Source organism: Lycium barbarum, chromosome 4 (genome assembly GCF_019175385.1).
Source record: "Lycium barbarum isolate Lr01 chromosome 4, ASM1917538v2, whole genome shotgun sequence".
In the NCBI taxonomy this organism is placed as follows: Eukaryota; Viridiplantae; Streptophyta; class Magnoliopsida; order Solanales; family Solanaceae; genus Lycium; species Lycium barbarum.
In genome coordinates this window covers 12,315,760-12,341,752 of record NC_083340.1, presented here as the reverse complement: position 1 = coordinate 12,341,752, position 25,993 = coordinate 12,315,760, and the positions used below count along the sequence as shown (strand labels likewise).

Below are 25,993 nucleotides of genomic sequence, written 5' to 3'. Positions count from 1 at the left end.
ATGAAACACAAAAATATATATATACTCATCCTATTTCATTGGTACATGAATGATATATATATATTCCTATTTTTTATTTTCCTATTTCGTTTTTTAATACACGAAATGCAATATATATATATATATATATATATATATATATATATATATATATATATATATATATATAATTTCCTATTTCGTTTTTTTATTCACTAAATACAAAAAAAAAAAAAAAAAAAAAAAACCTATTTCGTTCATTAGATTACGAAATGCAAAAAGAATAAAAAAACAAATCAATTTCCTTCATTAATACACGAAATAATATATATATATATATATTTTCCAATTTCCTTTTTATACGAACGAAATTAGAAAAAAATTTATCCTATTTCGTTTTTTAATACACGAAATGCAAAAACAAAAAAAAAATTATAATTTCTTATTTCTTTTTTTATTCACGAAATAAAATAAAAAAACATCTATTTCGTGGATTGTGTTAAAAAAAAATCATTTTTTTCACGAAATTAAAAAAAAAAAAAAAAAAACTATTTCGTGGATTGTTCCACGAAATGCAAAAAAAAATTAAAAAAAAAAAAGCTATTTCGTGGAACAATCCACGAAATAGCAAAAAAAAAAAAAAAAAAAAAAAAAAAGAGTTGCTGCTATGAACAGTAACTGGGGTATTTCGTTGAATGATCAACGAAATACCCATTTGGGTATAAAAAAAAAAAGACAGCCTATTTTGGTCTAATTGCTGTAAAAATATGTCATTTTGGCTCCGGACTCGATAGGGATGGCTATATTTCTGGAGAGAATGCTGGGCGAATATGAAGCGTGTGGATACAAGTTATGCCTTCAAATAAGGATTATGAACAATGTGTGCAAGTGCAACTCAATTTCATAAGGTAGTTAGAGTTGTGAGGATTGTCAAAAATCATAACTCATGTACTTAATCGACGTGAGACTCTAAAACCCTCATGTGCGCTCAATATATTATAATATGGGAGCAAAGTGTCGAATAATCTAACATCACGAATTTATTAGGCTGTGATAAAATGCCTAACATCACTAATTGATTAGGCTATAATAAAATAGACCTTGAGCCTAAGGATGCGAATAAAAATGGCTATACAAGAGCAATATGAAAAATACATAGGAGGAAACCAAAAAAGGAATTATTATTAAATTAAAAATGGCTATACAAGAGCAATATGAAAAATACATAGGAGGAAACGAAAAAAGGAATTATAAATTAAATTTTCAAAAAGTAATAGTAGGTTGGTCATTATTATTTTACTACAAAATTAAATCAAATAATGTCAGTTTTTCTAAATTTTAACATAAAATCGCATCAAATTAAAGAGTAGGTCCAATTTTTAAGCTAGAGAAATCCTCTTTGAACAGCCTAGTTAGTCGAGATCGATAATAAACATTAATATGAATGGTCCATCCCGAAAACTACCCATATTAGACGTTCAAACCATATGAAGCCTATTAAATATATTTTATGGCAAATAATAATAACTAATCAGAGTGGCGCAGCGGAAGCGTGGTGGGCCCATAACCCACAGGTCCCAGGATCGAAACCTGGCTCTGATATAAATTTCAGTAGTGGCTTCCATATGCTGTTTTCCTTTTTTTTTTTCCCTTTCTTTTTGGTCATTTCCCACTTTTCTTTCTCTTTCTTTATTCCTTTTCTAAACTTTTTTTTGATTTTATGGCACAAAAATAATCAGCTCTTCGTGCAGAAAAAACTAAGCAACCAACTTACTACATAGATTAAACACTCAAAAAAAAAAAAAAGATCAAACACTAATATTCAACTATAATCAGTTCAGCTCGTCCTCAAATCTTTTCTGCTTAGGTGATATCCATTATTGCCACTTCCCACCCAACTACTCTCCTTTTCCATTTAGTTTTCAGGATACGGTTTACACGTCCATTAAAAAGAGTAATTTAATCAATCTATCCTTTATTAATTCCTAATGTTTGCCTATTATTGGTCCTTTATAAACTTTATTTAGTTTTATGACCTTTTTACAAGAGATCTTCATTTTTTACACATAAGATATCTGGAAAAAAATACATAACAGATTTGAAAAAGTAATTTTCTTCTATTCAAATTGTATGAGGGCAAGAGATCCTATTTTCACCTTAAATTCTAGAACAATGAACAAATTAATTAATTTTCTCTTGTGATTCTTTAAGATGACAAATATATAGGAATAACTAGAATTAATATACATGACAGCTATTCCTCCGTCACAAAAGACGTATCACTTTAGCTCATTTTACGCTTATTAAGAAAATCAATAAATACAAGGTATAGTTTACTAAGTTACCTTATTTATTAGATGTTTTTTGCGACTTGAGCACTATTAAGAAGTACTCCCTCCGTCTCATATTACTTGTGCACTTTTTCCTTTACACACCCTTTAAGAAACCATAAATAAAAGTATGTTGGTACAACATTATCCTTATCTCTCTCCAATAAATTATACTCTAATCAATATTGATTACTTTAAAAAACAATTAACGTTAAGGTCAAAAGAGGAAAACTTTAATTAATTCTATCTTGGTTTTGTAAATGGACAAGTATTTTGAGACGACTGTTTTTAGTAATGTGGACAACTAATATAGGACGGAGGGAGTAAATGAGAACGGTGGGAGCGGCTCACAATTCTAGTGGGGCAATTCGCAGAATTGCCCTACTTTTGGGGTGGTCTTTATATTTTGCCCCTCATATTTGTAATCTTTAAATTTTGCCCTTCGGCTAAAATCCATGGGTTTCAGGTTTGAACCCCCACTCAATCAAAAAGTTTTAAAAAAATTGCAAGGCAGAGGTTAAATTTCGCTATGCCCCCACCGGCAGAATTTTAGTTATGTTTAACCAAAAGTCTGCCGATGGGGCAGACTTTTTCTTGAGGCATATATTTTTTTTTATTTTCAAGGTAAACTTTTAGTTATGTCTTAATAAAAAGTGTGCCCCATAAGACATAACTAAAAGTATGCCTTATAAGGCGGAACTTTTCCTTAAGGAATAACTAAAGTTATGCCGGACCCTGCATAACTATAAGTTCTGCCTTATAAGGCAAAGTTTATGCCTTAAGGAAAAGTTTCGCGCCTTAGGGGCATACTTTTAGTTTTGCCTTAACTAAAAGTCTACCCCACAAGGCATAACAAAAAGTATACCCATAAGGCGGAACTTTTCCTTAAGGCATAACTAAAAGTTTGTCTTATAAAGCAAAGTCTATGTCTTAAGGAAAAGTTATGCCTTATGAGGCATACTTTTAGTTATGCCTTAACTAAAAGTCCGCCCCATAAGGCATAACTAGGAAAATACTTTTAGTTAAGGATTAACTAAAAGTCTGCCCATAAGTATGCCGAACCCGACATAGACTTGTTAAGGAATAACCAAAGTTATGCCGGACCCGGCATACTTATGCCAAGTCTGCCCATAAGACATGAGTATGTCGGGTCCGGCATAACTTTGGTTATTCCTTAATAAGTGTATGTCGGGTCCGGCATACACGCGACCCAAACCTTGCCTTGTGATTTTTTTTTTAATTTATGCTTGAGCGGGGGTTCGAACCCAGAACCTCATGATTTCTGCACGAAGCTCAGGGTTGCAACGCGAAGGGCAAAAATTAAAGACCAGTAATATGGGGGGCAAAATTTAAAGACCACAAATATGAGGGGCAAAATTTAAAGACCACCCCAAAAGAAGGGCAATCCGCGCAAAAAAATGATTCTAGTGCTTGCACCATAGAGAACCAGTTTATTTCTACATTTGCTAGCGTGGGGGATTTAACCACCATACTATGGTGACCATAGCATAAACAAAGCCCATACTCCTAAAAAGAGATCATCAGAGCCATCCATTGCTTTCAGCTCAAAGCATATTATTTAAGTTGAAGACTTTCAAAATATGATTTATACACTAAATAAGTATTCACCAATCACTAGCACAAAGAATGCTGGTGCAATGTAATAGTGAGACTATACCTACTGATTTAATTGCGTCCATTTTTCATCTCATCACCACGACTCGTTAACGCAACTACCTGATGATTTAGCTTGAGTCTTGCAACCGCCAAGGGATGTGGTGCAGTCGATGGGGATGCTCCTCCCTTAAACAGAGGTCTCGCGTTCGAGCCCTGAAAATGGAAAAATTCTTTTGGTAGGAAGCGCTTCCCCTGAATGGGCCCTACACGGCACGATTCCATATATAGTCAGGCTCCAATATGAATGCCGGACACTAAGGAAACCAAAGGTAAAAAAACTAGTCTTGAAAAATAAAGAAAAGAAACGAGTTTTTTGGTTCTCCATTCTGCCTAACCACTAATCCACGAGCAAAATTTTTTTGGGTAAAATTCACAAATTCCCACTTCTCAACCCCTTTAATTTTAAGAAACAGACACTGTTCTTGAGTTTGAATTCAAGAACATTGGACGCTATTAATACAATTATAAAAATAAAAAATAAAAAAAATTGGCAGTGCTATAGCGGACCTAGAGGCCCGGACGACCACAGAAGAAAGGGTCATTTGCACTTTTTTCCTATTTTGTGCTGGTCTTTAATTTTTGGCCCTCATAACAAACAACTTTTTCATGGGGTATAAATTTATATTTCTGCATCACAATATCCCACAAGTTATCTGCGCTCGCCCTTAAAGAACTTATGCCCTGCTAGGCATAAGTTCGATTTTGAAAGGCAAAAATTAAAGACCAACCCCTTTGTAGGGAAAAACGTGCAGATATTCCCGGAAGAAAATGACTAACAAGAAGATTAAAAATGTGGCTATTAATTAGTAAAGTTGAAGGCCAACTATTGTAACTATATAAATTAGTAAAGTTGAAGGCCAACTATTGTAACTATATATGGAAACAATTCTTTTCTGAAAGAGAAAGGGGGATGAAAATTAAATAATTGTTTGAAGCTTAAACTCGAGATCTACCAACTGCATACCCTAAAAAAGAAAAAGAAAAAGAAAAAAAAACATTACGAATTACATATGAATGCTAGGGAAAGCAAGCTGACCTTGCTGAATTAAATGAAAGCTTATACAGAGGGTAATTGTGTCAAATTCTCAAAAGAAAAAAGAAAGAATAATTATTCATAAATACAGCTGAATAAGAGGCAAGAATAATACATGGAAACATTTTCACAGATCTCTGTTAAGTAAATTCTTTAATATCTGTTATGCGTTAATCGTGTTAACATTTCCTTTTAGGCTTGAGCTCTGGCCTCCGATCTACATGCCCGAACTGTTTGTTTGCAGAGTTTCTCACTGTTAGCTAAGGGAAGTCTGTTAAGTATCATAGTTTTGAATGCTGTCTCCATGGGCAACCACCTTCAAATGCATGGTCCAGCACATCTTCCACTCGTTTAGCAAATATTATCTGTTAAGCAGAGAGGTCATTAAAATTTAAAATACGGACATGCTTCTACCTCGTGAATCATTTAAAAGACACACACTTCTACCGTATATCAATGTTTATGATATAGTGACAACACTCTGATATGGTTCTCTCAGGGCCCGCTCAAGGGAAAGCTAGTCTATGTGTAACGTTTTATTAAGTAGAATAAATCGATACCAATATAAATAATAATATTACTATGTGAGATTAAAGGTTTTATGACTTTTAAGAACGTTATACTACTGTAAACAAGTACGAAAAAAAAGAAGAAAGGCAACAACTGTGTGTGAATTTAAAGTCTCTTCTTAAAATTTGGCTTAAGGCCACTACTTATATTGAACTGCCCTTGGGTACTCTCACTGATACATGCTATCAGACAACTGTCTGAAAAACTAAACGCAAAGCATTTTTTTTTTTTTAAATATATAAGTCAACTTTGAAAGGGACTTTTATCTACAACAAAAAAGTTAAACATGAAATTTTCATTAAGAGACTTATCAAATACCTCAAGACTTGAAAGCACAGTCGCTGGAACTTCAACCAGGTCCTTCAAGTTCCTCTCTGGCAGTATAACTCTTTTAATACCATATCTATGGGCAGCCAAAACCTACAAGATACATTGCGTGTGGAACTAGTCAAAATAAGACCTCTGATAATTTAATATTGAGCATCGAATTACACCCATAGTGCAGATATGTAACCCCACATACACCATAAAACAGCGGTTGTACTGGAGCAAAAGTATTCAAGGGGCATCTATTAATAATGGAGGAGTTTCGGTGGAAAAAAATTGTGCCAAAATGGAAGCATACCTTATCCTTGACACCACCAACAGGCAAGACCATACCTCTGAGAGTCATCTCACCGGTCATTGCTGTGTCTGCTCTTACTCTTTTTTTACTGAACAATGAAACCAATGATGTAACCAGGGTTACACCAGCTGAGGGCCCGTCCTTAGGTACAGCTCCGGCGGGGAAATGAATGTGAATATCTCGGCCCTCCAGAAGATTAGTTTCTTCAGAAATAGCTAGCTTCAGTTCTGTGGCTCTAGCACGTACCTATATATACAAATAGAATATTCACTCAACAAGGGAGTAAGAACTGCTTAGATCTACGATTACCGTCTTTTCATTTGATTCATTAAACTTATATGTCCAAACAGATGCACGAGGAATACACACTTCGACAGCCAAACCCATCAAACACAAACCAGAAAGTTTCCCTTGTAACACCAACCTAAAAAAGATAGATCTAAAGTGTGGGCATCAAATGGAGTTTAGCATGTTCTACATGTCCAAGTGTGCAAATTCAGAGCATGAACCCCCTCTCCCTACAACCTATTTCCACTTTTTTTTCAGGAAGCGGAGACAAGAACCTTAATTTTTGATTTCATCCAAAGAATAATATCCAAGTTTGATTACATGCAGTGGTGAAAAATCAAGCATAAACGTCAATGCAGTAACAGATGTACGAAAACATTTATGTTGTTCGTTTTGCAGTCATAGAACATGTAGAGTTAGCGAAAAATGTTATTAATGGTAAAACTGTGTTTATTTTTTTTTATTTTATTTTTTTAAATCAAGAAAACAAGAAATTAATGGTAAAACTGTATTTCTTGGAAGTAAGAAATTCGTCCAAATCATGGAAACAAAGCATATACATCCGTTTGTCAATGACAGAACATGATATATGAAAAAGGTGATAGGCATCTAAAAAATAGAAAAAGAAGGAAAGAAAAACTAAAACAAGCAGACCTTTTATGTACTCAATTGTCAATTCAGATTCCTCCTTTGCAAAATTTAAATTACAGTAATGGTCATTCAAGTGAAGCACTGGCGTCCTCCATTATGTTCTGGAGTAAATTCCTTAACAAAGTTTCTACTTGTGCAATGAAGTTCAGTAAGAGCATTTAACATTGGAACTTAAATTAAGCTTTTATTTTCAAAGGTAATCATGAAAAGGATGTACGACACCAAAAGAGATTACCTGTATTATTTATTTCTCAACATAGCTAAGAGGAAGAGTGAAAATTACCCATGTTAATGCAATCTGAGCTGATTCTTTGATAACATCCCCAAGTTGGCCAGTCAGATGAAGATCACCTTTTCCCGCCATTGATGTGGCCTCAACAAACTGAACCTCTCCACCAACTGCTGTCCACACCAGTCCAACAGATACACCAGGATTCGCAACTCGTTCTGCTGTTTCTTTGTCATCATACCTAGGTGGCTGCACCACAGATCACTGTGTTAATCTCCCATATCAGAAAAAATAACTTTTGGTATCAGTTAGGTATGTACTATGAAGTAATGGAGAAACATTGAAGGTCATGATTGGGCCACATTAGAGGTAATGCTTCCAAGTATTTTGGGCATCACTTTAACTAAAAGCCCTTCTAAAATATTGTTAAGGAAAATGAACCTTGGCTCAACCTCAAAGCTAGCTTATGAAGTGAGGAACTGAGGATTGTCCAAGACCATATAAGGAGACAACAACCATTTCCTCTTCATTTTGGGACACCTAATAGTTAATACCCCCATACACGCCCAGAACTAGATCTCTGGAGCGTGGACGACATAAAATTCGGGCCGAACATTGGGGAAACCACCAACTGGGATGGATCTGGCAGGTATCAGAAGTAGATGGACCTCGGCCTAACTCAATCCAAAACTTAGTTTGTGAGGTCAAGATTGTCCAGGACTAAATAAAGATACAAGACACCTTTTCCGCTACTAATGTGGGACGCTTGACAAATTCTACAGATATTGAACAGACAATAACTAAGAGGGACTGGAAAAAGTACTTACACCAAGCACCTTCTCCACCATAGGTTCATCAACCACCATAGGTGAGGCAGCCATAAATGCACTAGAGATCTCATGATTATTGACACCCATAGGAATAACTTCCATTTCAACCTCAGCGCTCTCAGCAAGTTTGCCATCCAACAATGGTGAAGAAAGGCGTTGCACATCTTTGGCAAAAGGCACTAAATGTTCTTGTTCTGCAACTTTGACAGCCGCCGCACGTGCTAAGGCAGCTAAATTCCTTTCTAGATTACGTACACCTGCTTCCCTTGTGTACCTTTGGATTACAAGTTTCACCATATCCTACCATAGACCAATACAAAAATCATGCGAGTTGTTAATTTCTTTAATAAGAAAGAGATTATGCAGAATATGCAAGAACTGGATCGGAACCACAACCCCCACCCAAAAAAAAAAAACTCCGAAAAGATTTTGGAAAAAAATCTCTCTAGATACTGAGTACGTGGGAATAAAAGACAGACAAGGCCCTCAAATTCACATGATTGATTACCTAAACACACCAAAAAGAACAAAACAATCACAGGAAATGACAATCATTTCACCGCATTCTGCTATTGTAAAGTTTTGCATATACATAATGTCTATGTTGCTCGGACTCTCCAAAAGAGTTGCCGCGCCCATGGCGGATTCTCCAAAAATACAATATTTTTGGAGTATCCACTATCCAACATGCACCGCGAGCAACATAGCACAGTGTACATGGCTGACATCTCGTGAAAAGTGTAAATCTTTGTGGAAGATAGCTAAAATGGATGTTAATACGTTGGAAAATTGAGAAATAAAAAATATAACCACAGAAAAGGATCCTTAAAGCCAATCACATCATAGTCTTTGTAATAGTCAATATATAAGCATTTTGTTTAAGATAATATAGATTTAACAAACAAACCGGGACAATGATATGATCTAACAACAAAGATGTGAACAACTGCTTTTAGTAGACCAGACCATCTAAGATATCATATGCAGATATTTCTTTTACCATATATTACTCCACCAGAGTGAAACCAGTATGCAATCATTAGATGCACTTAAGGAAACATAAGGCATGCTATGATAATGTTTCTCACGATCTCAGTACCTCAGGTATCTGAAGGAAGTCAGAACTTAAACCATGCTGATCAAGAACTCGAGGAATTAAATGCCTAATTGCTATCTTAAGCTTTTCTTCTGGTGTATATCCAGGCAACTCAATGACTTCCATTCTGTCCAAGAGTGGGGGAGGAATCGGCTGCATCCTGTTTGCGGTTGCCACAAAAACAACCTTTGATAGATCGAATGGCACATTCAAATAGCTAAATTTGAATTAAGGAATCACTGCAAACACACATGGAATCTCAAGTCTGATATTATTAAAGTAAATGAATCGATTATCCCAGACCTATATGACAGTCTTTTCAGCAGTTAGTGTGAATGCCGGCAAGAAGCTTCATATGAAACTTTCAATAATGAAATAAGGTATGCAATGATAACCAGAAAAACTTCACCATCAATCTCCGCATTTGCCAAATTAACAGGCAAAAGAGGATTCCAAGGACCAACTTAATCCTAACCATGATACATGGTATTATCATATGCATTACTTAAAATAAGACAAAAGATACTTGAAAGAGAAGAAAAGTGATTTAGTGTTTACAGTTACCAGTTTCAAAAAAAAAAAAAAAGAGAAGAAAGGTGAAAATGCAAATGCATCATAGCCAGAACCATTTGGATCCAAATAAATAACATAGAAAATACAATAACAAATATGAAAGGATACTGATCATTGAACGTTTTATTCTGTTCGGGATCAAGAACCTCCAATAATGCTGATGCAGGATCTCCCCTCACATCAGACCCAGTCTTGTCAATCTCATCCAGCAGCATAACTGGATTGCGAACACCTACTCTCTGAAAGTTTAAACCTTAAATTACACTTCAACAAATGAGAAACCAGTAACAATCCTTCAGCTTCTGTGCTCTATAGAGTAGAAAGGCAATGTAGCTTTTGATCTATAGAGTAGAAAGGCAATGCATCTCTTATCAAAAGCTAGTGTAGACTAGAGGCATAGCTTTACCATGAAGAAATTTCTCAGCTGAACAATGTAAACATCCGTAATTTTGTTTATCTAAAGTAATTTATATTCTCGCTGCATTTAAAACTGGAGAAAAGACATCATTTCCCCCCCGAACTTGGCACGAAAACTTACTTTAGCAGCTAAACTTAAGTTGTATTTATATACCCCCCTTAACAACTTTCATTTCAATTATTTACCACCCTGAAAAAATAATACCACCCTCACAATGGGAGGTGTATTACACTCGCGCCACATCGTTGCCACGTTGTTGCCACATCATTGCCATGTCAAATATTACTAACCCTTCATTTTTTGTTTTTCTTTTATTATTTTATTATTTTTTCTCTTTCTTCTTCTTTCCCCCTTTTCTCTTTCTTCTTCTTTCTCCTCAACCCCCCGCTGCCGCCACACCTTCGCCGCCGCCGCCATGATTGAACATAGCTCAGTTCGTCATCCTCACCACGCCATTGCCATGTCAATTACCAACCCTTCATTTTTTATTTTTCTCTTTCTTCTTCTTTCTCCTCATCCTACCATAACCACCCATAAGAACAACACCCAGAAGCAACAGCAAATTGAAATACATTTATTTCTTCTATGAAGATGACCCATATACACCCGGAAGCACCTCTATGTATATTCACATTTTCTACTGCAAAAATCACTGAAAAAAAAAAAAAAGATGACCTGAAGTTCAGTACTTGTTGATCGAATTGTCATCTTTAATCCACACCCACCACCACCACCATCATCACCCCACCAAATTTCATCCCATTCCTTCTCAAATTCGTCCAAATTGGTTATTTTGGTTGTTATTGTTGGCTATTATTATTATTATTAGCAACCCCATTTCTTCCATAATCATTATTCCATAACTTTATTTTTGAAAGAAAACAAAAATCAAAATCAAGAAACCAAAAAATGGTGAAAATGGCAAGAAAAGAATGATGAGAATATATAGAGAAAGAGGAATTTGTGAAGAAGAAGAAGGAGGAGGAAGGTGGTGGGGGGCTGTGGCGTGGGGTGGGGGTTGTGAAGAAGACGAAGGTGGTGGGGGAGGGGCTGTGGCGTGGGGTGGGGGGCTGTGAAGAAGAAGAAGAAGAAGGTGGTGGGGGCGGGGCTGTGGGGTGAAGAAGGGGGGCGGGGCTGTGGGATGGGGTGGGGGGTTGTGAAGAAGAAGATGGTGGTGGGGGCGGGGCTGTGGGGTGAAGAAGAGGGGGCGGGGCTGTGGGGTGGGGTGGAGAGGAGCGGGTGGGGGTGGGGGGTGCATTTTGATTTTATTTTTTAATTATATATTATTTTGATTTTATTTTTTAATTATATAATAATATATATATATCAGCGGCCCACCTTTTTATATTTTTCACTCTCTTAATTTTTTTTTTTACTTTTTTTTTGCCACATCAGCATTTGGGGTTGTATTTAATTAAAATGAAAGTTGTTAAGGGGGGTAAATAAATGCAAGTTAAGTTTAATTGCCAAACTGAGTTTTCGTGCCAAGTTCAAGGGTCAAATGATGTCTTTTCTCTTAAAACTGCAGTAAAGAACCAAAGAGGATGATGCTAGTTACTTTTTGTTTATCTTGTTAGCTAAGAACAGCAAGCTTCTGGACAGAATACTGGAAATTCATACGAAGGCAGTAGTCAAAAGTGGCGGCTTCAGTCTTTAGGGGCCAAAAGTTAACATGAAGCTCCTGGACATCAGAACCAAAACCTAAACCTGACAGGGTTCGCTGATTATTATAGAATTGCTCCTTATACACTGAAACTAACACAGCTCCAGCTCTAGACAATCCTTTTTGTTTGATAAGGAGACAATCCTTTGACAACTATGCAGGAGCATACAATAGAATCTATGCTTGTGTGGCAACTACGCCCAACTGTAACAGAAGAAGGTCAAAAGAAAATCATCTCACCTATTCACTATGCTAGACAGATCCTTCAAAACACAGTGGGACCCATGCCAGTCGGACAAAATTGGGTGTGATCGTGGAATACAAACCATATTTATTCTTCACCAAGGGTGCATAGACTACAACTATGGCCAAGAAGCATAGTCTGATTAGGGTTTGGGCTTCGATATATGTGTTCATACACACACGAAGTACTGTAAAATTCCTCAGTTCAATAAGACATTTTTTTTATAAAGGCCGTTCTGTCAGACAATTTAATGAAATGAAACATCAGGTACTTCAAAAATTTACTCGTACAAGTTTTGATTCAATGACTTCACAATTAACTATGGGTGTGTGCATGTGTGTCAGTGCATGTATTCATTTTATTCTATACATTTATTAGTTGTATCCCAACACCTGCATTAGAACTCCTATCCGTATCTCCGCATCCTAAGATTTAAGTGGTGACGAATCTTTCTAGATCAAAAGACCTGTATCAAACAGCCACATGACCACGTAAAATGGCTTCTTCCTAATCCCGTTGATTTGATCCGTCGGACTTTTCTTTGCAGGATAACTTAGTTGAAACAGTATTCAAGATTGCAAACAGCAGATACAAAATGAAATGACAGAAAGAAATCATCAAGATTCACAGAAAGTTAAGTTTGCACCTTTAACCCATCAATTAGACGCCCAGGCATGCTTCCAATATATGTTCTCCTATGCCCTCTGATATCAGCCTCATCCTTGACACCACCAAGAGAGATGCGTATAAACTTTCTGTCTAAAGCAGCAGCAATAGATGAAGCCAAAGATGTCTTCCCAACACCTGGTGGGCCAACAAAGCACAACACAGGACCTCTCGCTTCTGGTTTGAGCTGCATTTAATGTTCAATTGCATCAGATTATTTTAATGATCAAGGCATGTGTTAACATTATGAATACCAGAAAAGAGCCCAACCTTACGAACTGCCAGATATTCGATTATGCGCTGTTTGACCTTTGATAAACCATAATGATCTGCATCAAGACGCTCTTTCGCAGCCTTTAAGTCCAATTCAAGTTCTTGGCTGGCCTTCTCCCATGGGAGATCAGCAAGTAGCTCTAGATAAACACGGGAGCTATTATATCCAGGTTGCTGAGGCTGCATTTTTTTGAGTCTCCTGATAAAAAGAATTTGGAGTAAAAATTAAAGAGTAGAAATTAAATGGACCACTTCACCAAAACCCAAGCACTCAACATGATCTGCTACACCAGTTTATCAATAATTAAGCACAAACCAATTCTAAAAGATCAAGAAGTTAACAACATAAGTTATTTAAAGAGAGAAAAACAAATTAATCAGCACCTAACTTGTGCCAGAACAGTAGTGCTAGTGAATAGATAGAGACAGCAACACAAAAATCTTGATAGAGAAAAAATATGATTAAGTATAAACTCCAGCGCAGCATCCATTGAAGTGGAGCCAGGCGCAAACATCCTCTCTTCGTGCAGTAACACTTCTGTCTATCATCGGTGACTCTGCCATTTGTCAAAGTACTTCTCTGATACCAATGATTAGGATCATTGTCAAATGAGTTGTTTTAATCGGAGTCCAAGAGTAGCGCAGGTTTTAATTAATGCAGACAGTGAATAGCAGCAACTCAAAACATAACCAATAGGAAACACCAATATCTAACATCGTTAAGTCAATTAAACCTATGTCCATGGGTAGAGGTGAGCAATCCACCATTTCTGAGATGGTAAAAAAGGCGTCATTGAATCCAAGTCAACACACTAATAATTCCGGAAGCATCTCAAAAAGAACAATATTACATAGTTCATTCTCTCCGCTGAATAATTAGCAAGTGGATTCCCTACATAAACATTTTCTTACCAATACTTTTTTAATGGAAAGCTGGAAAGCTACAATTCATTGGACACAAATGATGGTCGCCACATTTGAGAAAAAAATGAGGGTTGTATTCACAAGAGGAGAGGAGGATCCTCCTCCCAGGTGGCCCACAACTATTCCACAGTATGCAGATTTCCTCTTCAAATCCATTTTTACATGTAGGTGAGAACCTGCCCCTTCTTTATCTTCTCACGTCTTCTCCTCATTCCTCTTCCCTTTTCACTTTCTTTCTCTTCTCTCTCCTTCTCCTCCATTCCTATGTCATTGTATTCACTTTTCCTTTTATGTTATTTTGACCAAAAATGAGGATGGTCCAAACATGATTACATCTCATGAAGCACTTATTGAGTGTCAAATAGTGTACCTTAGTTCCCTCAGAGCATGTTTCCAGATACTTGCAGGCATTCCTGCTCCTTCCATCTTCCTTTCCAAGGCAACCAAATCATCTTCTTCATCATCATTGTCACCAAGTTCCTCCTTTATGGCCTTCATCTATAAGATGAATAAGAATTACAAAACAGAAGCAAAATGAGGACCAAAGCCCAAAGGAGATCAGTTTCCGTCAGAACCATCTATTCCTATCCTTAAAGGATTAGGAAAGGACTTCAATCACACCGACCCCAATGTATTGAGGAAGACGAACCAAACTTGAGCAATCATGACAGAGGGAAACAGAGGAAAAAAGGACAACAAAAATAATAAGCATATTAAGACCTATTCTAATAGTATTTCGGCAGGCACACTGGCATGTTACTTAAATTTGCAAGAAACTTTGGTAGCAGTGGCAGCAAAGGCGTGCAAGTGTGGAGTAAGCAGACAGGCCTTGGGTTTTGAAAGGTATACATCTTATCCTTAACAGTTTTGGGAAAATACCACGATGATAGACTTCCAACCGACCCCAAAACCCAATTCTAAACTCCTCTGGCGTTGCCAAAGATTAAGGCGTCGACAGCAAATACTCCCACTTATCCTACAGTTACCCTCATAACATAGCAAAATGTGGCAAAACTTATTCTCAACTCCCAAAATATAGAAGAAAATATCACAAAAATACCTGCTGTCGCAACAGAAACTCTTTCTGAGACTTTGATAACTGCCCCTCAACCTTTTGGGTGATCTTCTCTGCCACCCGAATTGACTGGACAAGCAAAGGGTAGATAAGATGACTCAAGTGCATGAAATCAAGAAGCATCACATTCATTCAAACACAAAAACACAGCGAACAAGTAGGTACCTGTAGATGCCTATCAACTAGCTCAGTAGCTTTTGAAAGCCTTATTTTAACATCAACAGCATCCAGCATGGATAATTGTTCCTCAAAGCTAATCTCAAAACTAGCTACAAAAATATCAGCCAATTTATGGACAGGAACTGTCTCCAGAAGAACCTTTGTTCTCCCACCAGTCTTCTGTTTCTGTTGAAGAAAGATCAAACAAATATACATTACTTTCTCAACTTGGATAGAACTCACTCTGGGATATTTTTCATGCTATTAGTAGATGCATTAGCCATCTAAATGACAGAGAACACCATTGAAAATATGGGAGTAGTGCATTCTTAAAATTTTACTAAGATCAAGAAGACTTCATTGAATTTTAGGTCCAGAGAATCATCCGTCGCGCATAAACCTTCCCCCGAAAAGAAGAAATTTCTAGCTTCTAACAACAAATAGAAGTAGTTTTCACATGCCACGCAGATAATAATAAAGGATATATTGCTTCTTCGTTTGAGGTATGTACGACATACTTGCAACAAATCATTCTTGTTTTCTGGGATGCAGTGTGTTTTCTATGTTTAATCTGGCTTTGCTAATATTTCTATAGTAACGACCACCAAGATAGGTTTAGTAATTCGATCTTTTGATCACCCCTTTTTTGTAACCATTTTGGGGACATCAGCCTTAACACGGAAGATTGGATTTCCCGAATCATGAGTCGTATTATCAGAGAAAGGGGTCGGGAAAAAGATTGAAATCAGGGGAAGAAACATTGGATGCCGGAAGTATCCCCTGTTACATGTAACAGAAGCAGAATTACACATCTTCTCATCCACCCAAAAGAAAAACATTCCCAGCCATAAGTTCTGGAAAATTATTAAAAACTTCTTAGCTACTACCTAGAGGTAATTATTTACTAGTTGCAACTTAATTGTGCTACAAGGAAATTCAAAGCAGGGAAGTCATCGTAAAGAAAACTTAGCCTCAAATTTTACCTGCTCAAGAATGGAAATGAGCTCCATTGCAGTGGCTTTAAATTGACGAGACAATGCTATGAATTCTTGGTCTTGCTCAATTAACTCCATCACTGATCAAGACAAATAAAAATGCTAGCAATTCAGAATTCTTGGACAAGGTCCTCGTATGTTATTATTTTCAACATTAAGGACCAAGCTCCACCTCCTGTATATTGGTCTCCACACCTCACCCCATCTCCCTCTACCTCTCCCTCTCAGACGCTGGGGTAAAAATAAAAGAATTTACCTATCTAGATCCTACATATGTCCAGTCATCTAAAGAAGAATAACAAAACTCTTACCAGCCTTGTTCATATCAAGAGAAGTGACCCTTGCGGTATAATATGTTCCTCTGGTACTAAGCTCCTGCACATTGAATCTGCATAAGCCTTCTAGTACAACTATATATGTAACTCTGCCACTTGGTTTCTCGACTCCTCTCGAGAGATGTAAAGCTCGGGCTGCAACTCCCCTGAGTTGAGATAAAATGTTAAACTTCACAAATACTTTAAGAAAACACGTAAAAAGAAAGAAAAATGACCTATAGTGAACATACGAATTGGTGACATAATGAGTGAACTAGCATCAAAATACAATAGACAAAATCCAAGCTGCTAAATGATACTCCCTCCGTTCCATAATAAGTGGTTTTTTAGGCTTTTCATTTTGTTTCAAAATAAGTGGTGCTTTAGGATTTTAAGAAGAAATTGATCTTATTCTTCCAAAATTACCCTTATTTACATAATCAAGAATCATTAAGCTTTTCTTTTTCTAGGCTTTTAATTGAGGGTAAGTTAGTAAAAACACTCCTAATTTCTAGGAGTCAGCACTTTCTTAATGAGTGGGCATAAGCTTAAAAAACCACTTATTGTGGAACGGAGGGAGTATATCTCTAAATCTACATCAAATGGTTTATGACAAACCAAGGGCATCTATGTCAATGCAACTATAGGAATGCATCGCGATGCGCATACCTATTATGCCAGTGTATAACTTCCTGTTGATTTTTCGAATCGAGCTTGTGAGTATCTGATATACCAGCCTGATTTTTCAAGCCCCGTTCAGCTGATTCTCCACCTACACGTGCAGTAATTATAACAAACAAATTCAGCAGGGCATAACTATACTATATTTTCCATCCCAATTTACTTGAACTACTTCCTTTCAATTCATCCTGATTTGTTTAACCCATTTCTCTAGGAAACCAAAGTTTCCACTCTCACAACTGTACCTTCTTTATCAAGTTAGTCAATACCGCAATATATGTCTCAATATAAAATTCTTTGAGCATGACGTTTTTTTCTTGCTCTTTTTTCCTAATTTGGGGCATAGGCAATAACATTCAGAGTAAGCAAGATCACCTGAAGATACCGCAGCACCCGAAGTGGCAGTCTCAGCTGAATCTCTAACTGGTAATATTCCAATCAGTCCCTTCTCTTCCCTCTGCCATAACTCCTGCTCCACCAATTTTACACTGCAAAGTGCAAAATACACATTTGTATATAAGAAAAAATACAAACTTTACTCCATATCCTTTGATCTTTGTTCTTCGCCACAATCAAACACACAATATATTGTGAAATATCAGCTTCAAATCATACCATACCAACCAAGATTATAAAAATAAAAAAGTTATTAAAAAGTGATAATTTCATATCATATCCAAACAATTAAGTAAAATATAGCTAGTAATATTTCTGAACATCCTAGTTGAGAATGCAACTCTTCGCTGAAACAATTCCTGTCATCGTCTCTGCTAAATCAAGATAAAAAACAAATATTTATTATCTCATGTAGTCACATTTCTTCTTGATTCTAACTTCCTAACAAAGAAAGTGACTTTCTAAGATAATAACTATTACTTGAGTGACCATCCGAGAAATGAACTCGCAGAACACCACAAGTCAAACCGACAAAGAATAATTCTCAAATTCTACCACTTCAAAATTCAACTTTATAGCAAGTCAACGAAACCTGTAATCCTCGCGCCCATTCGCAAACAAGTAACTACTTTTCGAATCTCTACATAGACAATAAGCTCAAGTACACTCATTTAAAAAAAAAAAAAAACAAATACTTTCAGCTATAACAATACAATCAAAAATTGTAAATTTCCTCAGTAAATAACGAACCTTCTAGAAACCTGTAATCCTCGCGCCAATTCACAAATAAGTAACTACTTTTCAAATCTCTACATAGACAATACAGCTCAAATACACTCATAAAAAAAAATACTTGCAGCTAAAACAACACAATAACAAATTCAGTCAAATTGTAAATCACCACAGTAAATAACGAAATATTCTAAAAATCTACCATTTCAAAGGTCAACTTTATAGCAAGTCAACGAAACCTGTAATCCTCGCGCCAATTCACAAATAAGTAACTACTTTTCAAATCTCTACATAGACAATACAGCTCAAATACCAGTAATCCTCGCGCCAATTCACAAATAAGTAACTACTTTTCGAATATCTACATAGACAATTCAGCTCAAGTACACTCATTTAGACAATAGTTGCAGCTAAAACAATACAATAACAAATTGAGTCAAATTGTAAAAATAAGGAAAGGAATATTGTAGAAATCAACCTGCTAGGAGAAGTGCAACGAATTCGAATAATCGCACCAGGCAACAACACTTTATTCCTAAATGGAAGTATCGCTAAACGGCTTGGAAGTTCAACCGATTCCCCCATACTTATTTTCTCTTCCCCAAAATAAAAAAGAAAAAAACTGAGTGTTTATATTGCTTGAGAAATCGGTATTTATATAGGCAGGAAATGAATAAGAGGAGAAAAGAAGGAGAGGTGCAGGTTGAAGACGAAAACGACGACGGTTAACTCAATACTATTTTGTTTCTTTATTATTCCTTGTCCTTTTCTTTGTTCTTTTTCTCGCTCCTCATCATTCATTGCATTGTTTATTTATTGGATTGGATTATTTTAATTGGATCTTAATAAGTGACAACTAATCATAGTATAGAGAAAAAAAAGAAACGTAATTGGAAAGTAATTGCGCTTAAGCTCCTCATGATCCTGTATTTTGGCGTAAGACCTAACTTTTGGACTTTGTGATGGTCGGAAAAGCTACTAAAATTGGGAAGAATGATTGTCAGCTTAAGTATGTACGTATTAAATGGGTTCATTACTTAAGCAGAGAATTTAAATTTTGTATCAAGTTTAACTTTTATGTGCCGTGATATGCATTTTTCTAAATAATCATGTCATTATAAGGAATTGTGTGTGTAAATTTTTTAATAAAGTAGTGACTGATATCTTGATAAATAACTACGGGTTTGGTTATTGGTTGAAGTTATACAGGTATTAGAAATACAAAGATTAGTTATACAGGTTTTAGTTATGTCGGGTTAGTTATTCCATTTTTTACTCTACATAAAATAATTCATAGTTTGACTCATAACTTATACTTGTTTTATTTATGTAGGATTGTAAAATGATAACTAAATACCATACTTTATGTATTGAATATTATATAAAGCAACTACAAAATTGTCAAACATTATATGAGTTATGCTAGTTGATGATTAATTCCATTCCGGCCAGCAACCAAACGACCCCTAACCTGCTATGAAGAATTTAACTATACTGATATTACTAAATAAATTTATATTATCATTTGTTTATTACTTAAATTGTTTAATGAAGTGTTAAAGGGTGTGACAAGTCTACGAGTCAAGCACTACTTGTCTACTTGCACGTTGATTGATGACTGATTGGTGCACTTTGTCAAGTAAAAAAGACTAATGTATGTAGAGATTGATTCAACTTTGTAGCACAGTTACCAGAAGTAGCACTCTTAACGAGAAAAGAAGTGATTTATATGCTTCCTGTGAGATATAGTAAGTCTTTTTTTAACAATAATAGTTGAACTTAATGATCCCCTCATCCCATAATCATTGTCTTTCTAGTACTCCTCAAGAGTAAAAACAAAATTATCAAGTATTTTTTTCAAAATTATTGAATTTTCATATCCCTTTCCCGGGTTGTCCTTTGTACTTTTCAAGAGCCAATTAGTTCCCTTTTTGTTAGAACTTGTCAATTATTTGGCATGAAAAATTACACAAACTTGTAGTACTTGCAAGGCATTTTCTAGATAAAAAAAGCTTTATTTTCAAAAAATAATAAATAATTCATACTAGATATAAGCCCAAAAATTGATCGAATTTTCCCTCAAGGAATGAAATTTGATTATACTCCCTCGGGATAAAAAAAAAAAAAAATCCACTTAGTCATTTGCACACCTCTTAATAAACTACTCACTCCAATAAAAAATATGTAAATTGACTAAACTACCACTAATTAAATAAGCATTGAGATTTGATCACATAACACTTAATAGGGGCAAATCTGGAAAGATAAAATTAATTATTTCTTGATTAATAAGTGAACACTTTTTTTAACCCAAAAAAAATGCTAAGTTGATACTTTTTTTATCCGGAGGGAGTAATTGTTGTTGGCCTAACTCAAAGAACTTGCAGGAGTTCAACATATATATAGAGCTCCCTCACTCTATAATAGTAGCACTAAATGTACTTCTTTGTTTCGAGACATATTTAATACTTCTTCTCAAACTAGGCCTGTGGACAAATCGGTTCAATCCGAATTTCCAAATCGATTCGAAATAATTTGGATAATATAATTTGATTTCGGTTTACAAATGCAATCGCAAAATATTACGGTTTAACGGTTCGGATACGGTTGGTTTTAATTATCAACCGAACCGACCCGAACAAACCGAATTTATATGTCACTAATGAGTAATACTCTCATAGTCTAACTATATATACGCTTAATACTTAATAGTGAAGTAATCTTTTAAATTTTATACCACAGGGCACAGGCCCAAATCCCAATATTCCTAGACCTAATATTCTAATACTCTTTCCAACTTTCAGTCCTCTCTTCTCAAACTCACTCTCTCAAGTAAAATCAAAATACACCGTCTTCTCTTCTTTTTCAAGGTAAAAAATTACTTTTGGCTGATTTGTATGCTTGTACAAGTTGTCAAGTTCTTGTTTTGCTATTTATATGTTATTATGCTTGCAAGGTTATGGTTTTTTCTTGGTTAATATCTTGGTTATGAGGCTGCAAATTTAGGATCTCGTTACTTTTGGTTATGTTTACTCTAAAACTGAAATGAAAATAGCTGCTAGTTTAAATTTCGAACTAACCGAATAAATCGATCTGTGTAACTGAACCGAAATAATAAAAAACGAATCGAATTGAACCTAGAATGGATCAAGTTTGGTTGAGAATTTTAGAAAGTCGAAATTCGAAATTTCAACTCGATGATGGCCAAAACCGAACCAAACCGATTCGTGCACGGGCCTATCTCTAACTAATAATGTATCCTTATACATAGTTATCCCATCATTTTTCTGCACGGATTTCCCTTCTTTTGGGGTGGTCTTTAATTTTTGTCCCTCAAATTGCTGGTCTTTAATTTTTGTCATTCGCTTAAAAAGATGACCGAAAATACCCCGAGGTTCTGGGTTCAAATCCCGCTCAGTAAAAAAAAAAACGCAAGGCAAGACTTTCAAAAGGTCTGCCTTAAGACAAAGTCTGCCGCATAAGGCAAACTTTTTGCAAAGCCTTGCCTTACGATTTTTTATTTTATTTTTATGATTAAGCCGGGGTTCAAACTTAGAACCTCGGAATATTTTAGATGAAAGGCAAAAATTAAAGACCAACAATTTGAGGGGCAAAAATTATAGACCACCCCCAACGAAGGGAAATCGTGCAAATTGCCCTTTTGTCATTAGAATAAGTAAAAGTAATGTGGAAAGATAAATATTATGAAATTGTTTCTTCTAATATTATCTATTTACCTTCAAAGTTTAAGAAAGATTTATTTTGATAAAATTTATTTATCTTAGCTTATTACTAGAAGTGAACTTGTATGGATTTAAGAGATAGCTATTTTTTTCTTTCTAATCTATGTTTGATTGCTATTTTCATATTGAAGTAAAGGCAGAGCTGCCAAAAATCAGTATAAAATACGTATTTTGGTCAAATATTCAAGAAAACTAAACACCATTAGCTTTTACTCATAAAAAATGAAGGGTTTAGTGTTTTCTTAAACTATGTGAGCGCCATTAATTTTTGCCTAGATTAATGTATAAGTTAAAAATTATGATTTATACGATGAAATAACCTGAAAGCTTATGATATATCCCTAGTTTTTTTTCCTTTACATTTTTCACTTTTTATGTAATTTTACAAAACAAGAAGGTTGTAATGCACATATCAAATTTGTCCCTTTTAAATTATTGAGAGAATTGAATTTTTACATGTATAAACAATTTAGTTAGAGAAGGGTAAATTAACTCCAAAACCCAACCATTTTTAGAAAGGTAACATAGCTTTGAGACATCCGAGAAAGGAAATAGGACGGATGAAATGATAATCCAAGGAATAAGGAGTTTTCTTCTTAAAATTTGTCGTCTAAAAATGTTTTCACCTTTCACCATTCAAGAGTTAGATGAAATATTTTTAACATGCAAAAAGTTTACATGTTGTCATTATTGTTTGCAAATTTTAAATTTTTAAATATCATGTACAAATGGTAAATCTTTTTTTTTTTTGGAAAAAAAAATCAAATATCTTCTAAGGAATGAATTTTTAATCTTCTTTCTCAATGAAATATCAAAAAGGATACCGAATTAGCTAGGGAGTTGTATACTCTCATTAATGGATAAGGAAACTAACCGAATTTCGAAAATATCTCCATTCAACGAAATATCTTTGGGAACAATTATACATTGAGTTCAATTATAGAGTATGGATGTTTATGAAAATTTAAATATCCGGTCTCCTACACGGGGCACTCATGTCCTACTAATTTAAATTTGTGAGACGTATGAATTGTTTGAGAAAAAAAATACTTTTTATCATAATTTTTAGTATTTTTTAAATTCGAACTCTAAATTTATATGATAAAATTGTTAAATGAATAGAACTATAATATACTAATACTAGTGTGACGCGACCCTATTCCTTGTAGTGACGAATCAAAGGTCATCATCCGTTAGATGAGGTTCATATGTTGTGCATCTTAGTGTTCTGCTCGTCCGTCGAGAAATATAACTCTCACAAAAAAAATATTGTACAATTGTTACTAAAAAATAAGATGAATAACTTTTTATTAGGAGATTAATTCTTTTTAAAAATAGGAAGGTAAGTCAAATTCTTTTTTGTTTTGTTTCTCATCCGGTGTTCAATGTCCGTAGTAAAATTCAGCTAAATTCGAATTCGAACTAAGGAATCCTATATTGAGGAGCAAAACACTCCTTAAACAAAAGCGATTTCGTACCCAGAGGAACTCGAACCTGAGACTTTTGGAGGAGTAATTAAAGACAATTAAAAGTTATGATGGAAATGCATTTTTTTGAGCAATATTCTCCGGCACGAATCCAAATCAATCACGTCCAAAAGTGAGCACCAAACAACGATAAAGGAAACAAAACAATCCTTGTCCTAATTAAGATATGTTGAGAAAATGGAAAAAATGGATATAAGAAAAAAACGAATAGAATTCAAAAGCAGTTTTGAGCCGTAGACCCCCAGATAAGATGGAGGAAATAAAATATTAGCAAAGAGTATGGTGAACTACTTATTTTGGATGGATAATGGTACATGTTACTATTCAATTCAGGGACCAGAATGGTTGTCGACATTATGAAGAGCCGGTCCTACATTTTTAAAGTCAGTACCCACGTGGGCCCCAATATGCGTGGGTGCTACGTGGCATAGTGGATAGTCGTTGGCTTAGAAAATTAAGGTCCACGTTAAAATAGAACTGGATGTTAGGGTCAATATCCACCTCGTGAATGCAACATCTTCCACGTTTCATTAAAATTTAGCCTAAAGTTTTCCATGCAGAAATTTTTGTGATCCTCTCTCTCCCAATGTCATACTCTATCTTTTCAAATTTAGAGGAATTATATATTTTCACATGACAACAACAACTGCATGCCCAGTTTAATCCTGAGTCTCAGGAGGGTGGTGTAGAATTGAGCTTTTATTACTCAAATCTTCTACCTTTGATTCATATTGAATCCCCTTTTCAGCAAATGCAATTCTTGCACTCATCCCAAACCCGCTCACACAGGCATCCAAAAGAACAACTTCACTAGCCATTTTGCTTATTTAAAACTTGTAATTGGAAATGGGAGTGAGTTATTGAAAGGAACTTATTGATGATAACAGGCTGTTTTCGAAATATTCTCGGCTTAAGTAAAACATATCAAAGCAAGTTCGAAAAGGAAATACCGTAGTGAAGAAGCTAGGAAAATAATGCAGAAAAAAAAAACAGTATCATCAACAAGTAATACTATAATAGAAGCAAAAGAAATCAAAGAATAAGTAGGCGTTTGGACATGCGGTTTGAAACTCCAAATCATCCAAAAAGGCATGATTTGGGATTTCAAACCATGGTTTCAAAAAATTTAAATATAAAACTTAACCCATAAGTTTATATTTTATAAAAAAAGACCCATAAGTTGGTAAATATTTTTAACAATTACTCCCACCAACCATACCAACCTCATTAACTTCCACCGACCTTTATTTATGTCTACCATGTGGGAGGATTATATTAAAGAGTAGTTACATTACTATTCGTTAAATTTTTGTTTTTATTGAACTAAAGTTTGATCAATTGATGTTGTATTTTTTAGAAAGGTCTTCTAGTAGTGTATTAATTTTGTTATGAACTATGACTTGCTCATTTGGTAAGATTGTATAAGAATTGGGAATGTTTTGATAGTTGTCATAACTTGTGGTGTTTTTATGTCTATAAGAGAAAATACAACTTAAGATATCCAAATTACATGTCCAAACATGGCTTCAAATCATGATTTGAAACCATGGTTTGAAACCATGTCCAAACGGCTCCTAAGATAGTAGGGGAGTAAAAATAATACTGATAAGGAAACTAGACTACATACTAACTTTCTATCCTAATCCTCAACCTCCAAATTCTGCATCATGGCGTATCTAATCACTTCTATTTTCCCAATACTTCTTTGGCCTAGCGCTACCTTTTCTTAGACCGCCATAGTCAACCTATCACACCTCCCCATAGAAAAATAAAACTATTCCTTTTTAGGAGGAAACGTCAACAAATTGACCATCTAAAAGAGATTCAGTATTAAGTGCGTGCTAACTAAGGAAATTTACATAACTTTGGACTAGTCTAGATCGTTAAAATATTATATTTCATTTGTGTATAAGAAGTAAACTAGCTAACGGAAATAACAGGTTAACAAATTTCCCAATCTGTCCATCTTATATGTTAGACTTTATTTGGTGACACGTTTATAAGACCTAATACCACTCTTCGTAATATTTTGACGCACTTGGTGACGTTAACTAACGTGGTTTTTCACGTTTGGGCAAAAACAGCTCATTGGAAATCCCTATAGTTTTCCCGATCAGAACTCTTAGCCTCATTTGTTTTCATTAAGATTAAGACGTCTGAATCTGAATGCACATCTAAATGATTAAGATGTTGTCTCTAGGTTTGAATACTGAATGATTAAAACTGTTTGTTTTCCAATATCTGAATGTGCATAATGTATTTATTTAAATATAATAATATATAATTTAAATTAAAAAGTAACTAAATAGTAGAAAATAAATACAAATTTAGTAAAATAAAAT

General features: G+C 35.0%; 1 protein-coding gene and 1 non-coding gene across 3 annotated transcripts; one reads left to right on the top strand and one right to left on the bottom strand.

The window, feature by feature from the left end:
• The first annotated feature begins 1,509 nt into the window (after nt 1-1,509).
• On the top strand, nt 1,510-1,581 carry TRNAM-CAU (transfer RNA methionine (anticodon CAU)). The gene has a single exon. It is a non-coding gene; the product is annotated as a tRNA-Met (tRNA).
• Nucleotides 1,582-5,001: 3,420 nt separating this feature from the next.
• Nucleotides 5,002-19,079, bottom strand: LOC132635224 (lon protease homolog 2, peroxisomal). Of its 2 annotated transcripts, none has more exons than XM_060351518.1 (17): nt 18,900-19,079; nt 17,669-17,781; nt 17,282-17,390; nt 16,610-16,779; nt 16,287-16,378; nt 15,310-15,489; nt 15,130-15,213; nt 14,440-14,567; nt 13,143-13,344; nt 12,853-13,059; nt 9,990-10,120; nt 9,312-9,525; nt 8,210-8,512; nt 7,437-7,631; nt 6,215-6,460; nt 5,908-6,009; nt 5,002-5,384 (listed from the first exon to the last, which is right to left on the bottom strand). In XM_060351518.1, exons 1-17 carry the CDS (start codon nt 19,004-19,006, stop codon nt 5,301-5,303), a joined length of 2,667 nt encoding a protein of 888 aa, XP_060207501.1. In that variant the 5' UTR covers nt 19,007-19,079; the 3' UTR covers nt 5,002-5,300. The 2 variants fall into 2 exon arrangements, with proteins under 2 accessions (XP_060207501.1, XP_060207502.1); XM_060351519.1 differs by having other exon boundaries at nt 17,282-17,384; nt 18,900-19,078.
• Nucleotides 19,080-25,993: the final 6,914 nt, after the last annotated feature.